We start from the raw sequence: 7,487 nt of genomic DNA, 5'->3' as shown, positions 1-7,487 counted from the left end.
GAAAAAAACCTTCTTCTCCACCAAGAAAAGCAAAATAAAACCCCAAGCAAATCTCTCTCGCACAAGCACGCTCGCATTCCCAGTTTTTCCTCTCTGCGTTTTAGTATATTTATTCAATCAATCAACCATGGGTGATAGCCAGTACTCCTTTTCTCTCACTACTTTCAGTCCTACAGGAAAGCTAGTACAGATCGAGCACGCATTGACTGCCGTTGGATCAGGCCAAACTTCTCTCGGAATCAAAGGTTGTTGCAATTCATTTTTCCCCCTTTCTTGTTGGTTTCGAAGATACTATGTTGTTATTGGGTTCTTAGATACGATGTTATTGATGGGTTTGGGTTTTTTTTTTTTGTGTTGTAGCTGCAAACGGTGTTGTTATTGCAACTGAGAAGAAATTGCCTTCTATTTTAGTCGATGAATCATCTGTAAGTAAATTAATTATGAATTTTTATCTTTATTATATTCTTTAGTTAAACCATTTAATTTTTCCCCTTTTTAATTGTGTTTTCTATATGAAATTTCCGGGTTTGCAGTTTGATCTTTTAGCTGTAACATAAATTTAGAGACTTGGGTATATGGCATTTTATTTGAAGTGGCTGATGATGGTTTGGGAAGAGTAACAAGTAGTAACATAAGTTTAGTTCTTGCCAATAAGGCGTTGGTGTGGTAGTAAATGGGTATATATTTTGGCTTTTAGTAGTAATATAAGTTTATTGACATGGGTTGGTTGCAATTTGTTAAAACTCGGTGTAAATTTGACAAATTTTGATGATTTTTTGGTAAAAAGAAACATGGGTTCTTGACAATGTGGTCTTGGTCTACTAGTTAACGACTCAAAGATTGAGACTTTGGATGCTGGAGTGTGTAGATTTGAATCCTCTTTAATCCCTTGGTCTACTAGTTAAAGATTGAGACTTTGGATTCTGGAGTGTGTAGATTTGAATCCTCTTTAATCTCTCATCATATGGAAAGGTGACCTTGGCTGTTTTAAATCATGCTGTTTTGCAATTAATTGATTATGGTGTAGATGGTTTGATTTTGGAGCCACCTGATTGGCCTATTATGCTAATCGGTAAGATGGTTCAAAACTCGAGTTGGTTATTGATGGTATTCAATTGTTTGTTATTTCAGGTTCAGAAAATACAGAATCTGACACCTAATATTGGAGTTGTCTACAGGTTTGTTTCTGCCTGCTTGTTGGTAACTAGGAAGGTTCATTTTTTTTTCTGCTGTTGTTTTAGCGCTGTGATCAGTGTGAAATTTGACTGAGAGTGATAGATTGAGATAGAAGCATGCCTACTCATTACCTGAACTTCAGTAGAACTCCTTGTAGTTCAATGTTCTTTATTGGTATGGTTATGGACTTGGCTTTGACATGCAGCTCACATACCCACCAATAGCTGTTTCAACGGGAAAAAAGAGCTGGCATAGCTCTTTAGGAAAAGAAAAATATAACATGGCTTTGCTCTTGGATCTGTAGATTAGACATCTTGGCTGATTGGTTGCTCAACGAGTCACTTCTTACTAGCTCATGCAACTTATTAGCCTATGTCAAAGGGGGTTGCTTTGCTGTATTTTTGTCTTTACAGTCTCTGAATCACCTGTATTTTGTTGTAGTGGAATGGGTCCTGACTTTCGAGTTTTAGTTCGGAAAAGTAGGAAGCAGGCAGAACAATATCATAGATTGTACAAGGTACTGTTCTTCAAGATTTCTTCATTGTTTTACTTCATCTTTTTTCTTCAATTTTGTTTTAATGTTACCGATAGCGTGGCTAAATTTCCATGGCTTATCTTATTATGAATGGTATATCTGCATCCTTTTGTCGCTTTTAAACATATATAAATAATTCGTCAAATGCTTGACAATAAGGTCAAGAGAATTTACCTACAAAGAAGTTATTGGGGTTGTCTAAATCAGAGGGACTTAATTAGTTGTCTTATTTCCCTGTGATGCGATTTTAACCCCAAGCCCAGCTGAATCAATTTATTAAATCCAGGGGTTAAGTATCAGATTACTATTTTATATCTAATTTTTGTCATCTGTTCTTGTTAATCATGAAGTTTGTAACTTGTGAATTGTTCTGATTTTAGGAACCAATTCCTGTCACACAACTCGTGAGGGAAACTGCCGCTGTCATGCAAGAGTTTACTCAATCTGGGTACTGGCATCTTTTATACAATTGAAATGTTTCAGTGGTTTTAGTTTATTTCTTATGTAATTTAGATCTGAATTTCAATTTCCAAATTTCAAAACCTTAGCCCTTATTTTAATAACCCAACAACTCTCATCCTATGTTCCCTCATCAGCATATCAACTCTTCACCCTGTTTCTTGAAGTTTGAAACCTCTATTCCTTTGTTTTTCCTTGCAGAGGTGTAAGGCCTTTTGGAGTATCTTTGCTAGTAGCTGGTTTTGATGACAAAGGTCCACAGCTGTACCAGGTATCTGTGCTTCCTTGTTATATTGTTGGAAGTCATTAACTACTTTTTGTTTATACTGGATTATCTGCTGCAGAGTACATGGTAGCCCAGTATTCTAAAAGTTGTATGCCTCTGCAACTATTATGCACCCTTCTGCATTGCATGGTTCTTTTGATTTGGTTGTAAAACCACTTGTTCCAGGCAAATAGCCATGTTTATGAGGAAAATCTGTAGCTTGTAAAATAGTATTTTTTCATAGTGTGTTCCTTGAAAAGTTACTTGGATGCTTTTCTCATCAGCTGGTTAGCAGATATGAAAATTGTTATGGCCAGGGTGGTTGATAGCTTTTTAACTCCTTTTTTTTCTTGGTTGAGATTTGGATGCATTATTACTCGCTTGTGTTGCTTTTCTGAACATATGTTCATCTCAGGATATACAAGTTAATTTTATGTTATTCTAGCACTCAAATCATAATTATTCTGAAGATGTGATATTTTGTATTTGTTTGGCTAGGTTGATCCCTCAGGTTCCTACTTCTCATGGAAAGCCTCAGCAATGGGAAAAAATGTTTCAAATGCAAAAACGTTTCTTGAGAAGAGGTATTTATTTGTTTTTGGTAGCCCAAAATGCTTCAGTTCTGTAAATGCTTCCAAGCATCTTCACGGGTTTTCCTAGCTACAGCAAATGCATTTTCACCTCCACCCCTAGCAACTACCAAGCATATGCTTCATTCAAAGTTTTGGCTACTTCAATTTTCAACTGCCAGTTTTCTTTGTCCTACGCCCCTGTTTCTTTCATCTTATTTATTGTGCTTCATCTTTCTCATCCAAGAAGAACTGGATTTTATTTTGGAAACAAAAAAAAAGAGAAAAAGATGAAGATTGAAATGACAATTTTGCTAATACATCTGTCTTCTGGCTTTTGTTCCATTGGACATGTGCTTGGTAATATTGTGGTTTAACGCCTGCATATCTTCATTTGATTTGAACAATTTCATTTGCCCTAACTTAAAATGTGCTTTGTAGATACACTGATGATATGGAGCTTGATGATGCTGTACACACTGCTATCTTGACACTGAAAGAGGGGTATACTACTTTAAATTTCCTCCACCTTTTTAATTTTTGAATTTCTGTGGTGGTGTTGAGGGATGTATGAAGTTTGATATATAAAAAGGAGGAGAAGATTTTTCAGGGGGTTTAACATACCTGCTACATGCATGTCATCATTTTCACCTAGTTGATTACATAATTGAGTGATATACATATAAATTTAGCCATTTAGGTATTGCTATTTTCTGCCACACATGCTTGAAGTGTTGTAGGTAAAATGAATTCTGGATAACACCGTTCTAGCTGAGGCCTTCAGCCCTGAGAACTTAAATTGGCTCTCAACACTTTCTTTCTTCTAGGTTGATTTTAACAAGTTAATTTGTTGAGTCTTGCTTCTATAATCAGAGTGATGGTGGATTAGTTAGCCTAACATTTATATAAATGAGCATTCTAACGTTTCATACAAGTGCTGCGAGTGCTTACCTTGTACCCTTACAAGTTTATTTTTGTGTTGGCAGATTTGAAGGACAGATCTCTGGGAAAAATATTGAAATTGGGATAATTGGTGCTGACAAGCAATTCAGGCATGCTCTTTCATAACCCATTTCCTTTTTAAGCTTGGTGATGGCGTCATGTAATTTTGACTTTGGGATGAGTTCCCTAAGTAAATTGCTCAAAGATGATTTCCATAAGTAAATTGCAGTTTAACACTGTTCATTACTAGTTAAAAACTGATGTCTATAACTTTTTGGATCTACACCAATATGTCATACATGGCCTTCCACTTCTCGTTTAAGTTTTGCAGTTTAGTTTTGATTTTCATGCACGCATTCTCTAGTTTCTGTCTTCCTTTTAGAAAAAAGTTGTATGTGATAGAACCATGGCGTTCTTATCTCTTGCGCTTTCTTTACTGCAGGGTCCTAACTCCAGCTGAAATTGATGATTATCTGGCTGAAGTGGAATAGAGACATCGTACTATTTGGCTGAAGTGGAGTTCTTTCCTGTATGACACCAATCGAGATACTCATGTCACTTTCTTTTGGAATCTGCTTGACTCAGTTGCTTTTAGCCCAAGTTTCTATTAATTCCAAATTTGTAGAACTGTGATTTGGAAATGTTATGAGACTTCTCTCCAATCTTAGATGCTTCTAAAGTCGCGCAACGATGTGATTTCCTTTATGATACGTTTGACAGATGGCTGGAAATTGGTCTTTTCAATGATACTCATCTCACTCCAATGCTTGAGCTGATTATTTAATTCCAACTGAGAACTCTGTAGAGGGAAACAGCGGTGGCAGCCGATCAATCCATGAAAATGCAAAGAGCTACTTCAAAAAAATAAAATAAAATAAAATAAAATTTCGGTGGCTCTTGTTCCGCTTGCAACAGTTTGTCAGTTTACACTCTATATCTTTAATTTTGATGTGATACAAGATGTTTTTTAATTAAAAATATATTAAAAAAATATTTTCTTATATAATTTTTAACACCAGCCAGCTTTCAAACAAAATTTGTACTGGAATTTTCGGTAAATTATATTAATATTAACACTAATAATTAGCATATTGTGTTTAGACAAAATAATCCCAGTGTTATTTAAACTTGAGTATCCTTCTCTACCAAATACAGTCAGGGGGCACCACGAGGTGACGGAAACCTAATTTTTTACTAGCTGAGATATTTTGAGGTTCACTTGTCCCTTCAGTAAACAGAAAAGGAACAGAAGCTATTCTTCACTCATGTAGTACATTATCCCAGAAAACAATCTTCCATGTCCTCTTTGCTTTCCTTTGCATGCTGGATGCTCAACTCTAGATATTCCTTTTATGCGTCCATGGAAGTCTAATCCTCCCTCTCTTAATTCTTATGCAATGCCATTGCTCATACTGCTCATGTTGCCTTGTTAATTTCTGTATATTTTAACTTCAGTTGTGGTTGTTCTCTTTCTTTTCTTTTCCGGGCCGCAACTTGCCACCTGATAGCATTCCAAGTCTGCAATTCGATTTGGACTCATTTGCTATTATATAAGAAAACGATTCCAAAACCACTCTGTTCGGTCTAAATCTGCTTGTAAGCTGTGTTCAACACTACTCCAGAACGATTCTACAAATGCCGACAAAGCAATCCTTTCCAAGCTGGATTTTTAACCGACGTTGTTGGCAGCGAAATGAAATCTGTCTGAAGGAAGCTTGATAGAGTTTGGAGTGGATTTGCTTTGCCAACCTTTTCTAGACTGCCCAAGATCAGAGCCGCATTCACCATAGCCTCAACAAAACTCAATGGAACAACGAATGCTGAAAAACAGAGACAGGATTCACAAGGATCTTCAACAGAATGGGAGACGATTTTTCAAGCGCCGTTGACCGAGGGCTCGATTGATAAGCTGCAGCTCGCAATTTACCTGTTACGACCAACACAACAAAAGGTCGAATCGTAGGTGCGGAAAAAGCAACAACTCCGTTCTTGCAATTTTAGAGGTGCATTGAAAATGTCTTGCATAACAAGAATCTCAGGCATGGCAGTTCGGAAAGGCTCTACAAATGCCGACAAAGCTATCTTGTCCAAGCTCGATTTTTAACCGACGTTGTTGGCAACAAAATAATATCTCGCTGGAAACTGGATCGAGTTTGAAAGGGATTGCTCTGCCAGTTTTCCTAAAACTGTTCAGACTTGCACAGCTCAAGGTTGGATGCGTGTCCAATAGATCTTCAATATCACTCGACGATGGCCGGAATGGAGACATGATTGACAAGGACAGTGATGACCAATTTCGCATTTGCCTTTAAGTCAGGACTTGCTCTATCGACCGGGTAGAATTTGCAAAGAGAAGATATGGTCTCATTTAAAAAGAAAAATAATATAAATTATTAAATTAAATTAGTTTTTTAATATAATATTAAAGCATTACTAACTAAACAGTTATAAATTTAAAAAATTAAATATAAATTAATATAAATTTTAATTACTTAAAAAAATATATTAAAAAATAATATAAATCATTTTGCTTAATATTTTTTTTATATTAGTTGCTAAGGGTGTTTATTTTTTAAATAAATCTTAATTTATACATAAAATAGCTCTAAAATACTCATAACCATGAACCATACTAAAGTTAAATGAAAATGAAGAAGTTTACACTTTAAAATTATTTAGTAATTTTGTTTTTTTGAAAAATAGTTATTTTTTAAATTAATTTTATTTTTTATTATGTATTATTATGTGTTTTTAGTTTTTTTTGTTTGAAAAGAACAATTTTCCTAGTTTATTTCTCTTATTCAGTAGTGTTTTTAAAATGAATAAAAATTAAATATTTTTAAATATTTCTTTCATTGTATCTCTAATCTTTAAAGATTTTAATTTATAATAAACTCAGTTATAAAATTATTTAGAGATACTCTAAAATTATTCTTCTGTAGTTAGAAATGAAAAAACAAATTATCTAAAATATGATTTTTTTTATATGAAAGCATTAAAAAAAATCACCCAAAACCCTACCACCAAAAAAATAAACATTTACCCTCATGTGAGGGCTGCCAGTCACTTGCAAGTGCCAACAACAAGGACAGTCGGCACTCACCAACTTTCTGAGACGGGTTGTTGACACATTGACCCACCATTATATCCTCTCTTTTGTTTTAATATCGGGAAAATAGCATATTGGTCCTCAAACCATCATAAAATCCCCAACTCGGTCACAAACAAAAGATGTTTCCAATCAGATCCCTATTCTATCAAACATTACCCAATTTACCTTAATTATTTTTATAAAATATGGAATTTTCAAAGAAAAATAGACCCTTTTTTTTACGATCTAAAATAAAAATCTTAACTAGAGGATTAATTGGGTAATATCCAATAGATGGGATATCTAACTAAATTTCTTTTTGACGGGTACCTAATTGAGAACTGGGTAACTGTTTGAGGATAGATATGTTCTTTTCACTTTTTTGGATTCCCTCTTTCTTTCTTGGGGGACACATTTTTGGATCGTTGCTATTTTGTCCTACTGTTTTTT

General features: G+C 34.8%; 1 protein-coding gene across 1 annotated transcript; it reads left to right on the top strand.

The window, feature by feature from the left end:
- On the top strand, positions 1 to 4,710 carry LOC105107825 (proteasome subunit alpha type-2-A). Its single transcript, XM_011001881.1, has 10 exons — positions 1 to 245; positions 361 to 425; positions 1,132 to 1,178; positions 1,618 to 1,693; positions 2,092 to 2,159; positions 2,372 to 2,441; positions 2,934 to 3,019; positions 3,446 to 3,508; positions 3,991 to 4,056; positions 4,389 to 4,710. The coding sequence occupies exons 1-10, from the start codon at positions 128 to 130 to the stop codon at positions 4,435 to 4,437; spliced, it is 708 nt and encodes a 235-aa protein (XP_011000183.1). The 5' UTR covers positions 1 to 127; the 3' UTR covers positions 4,438 to 4,710.
- Positions 4,711 to 7,487: the final 2,777 nt, after the last annotated feature.

This window comes from Populus euphratica, unplaced genomic scaffold (genome assembly GCF_000495115.2).
Source record: "Populus euphratica unplaced genomic scaffold, PopEup_1.0 scaffold413.1, whole genome shotgun sequence".
Classification (NCBI taxonomy): domain Eukaryota; kingdom Viridiplantae; phylum Streptophyta; class Magnoliopsida; order Malpighiales; family Salicaceae; genus Populus; species Populus euphratica.
Note: the sequence above shows the minus strand (reverse complement) of the source record. Positions and strands in the feature narration are given on the sequence as shown.

Excerpts from the sequence above, each read along its gene's own strand:
- LOC105107825 (XM_011001881.1), top strand. The coding sequence starts at position 128 with ATGGGTGATAGCCAGTACTCCTTTTCTCTCACTACTTTCAGTCCTACA. Across the intron at positions 1,179-1,617 it reads AATATTGGAGTTGTCTACAG|TGGAATGGGTCCTGACTTTC; the intron begins GTTTGTTTCTGC and ends ATTTTGTTGTAG. Across the intron at positions 2,442-2,933 it reads AAGGTCCACAGCTGTACCAG|GTTGATCCCTCAGGTTCCTA; the intron begins GTATCTGTGCTT and ends TTGTTTGGCTAG.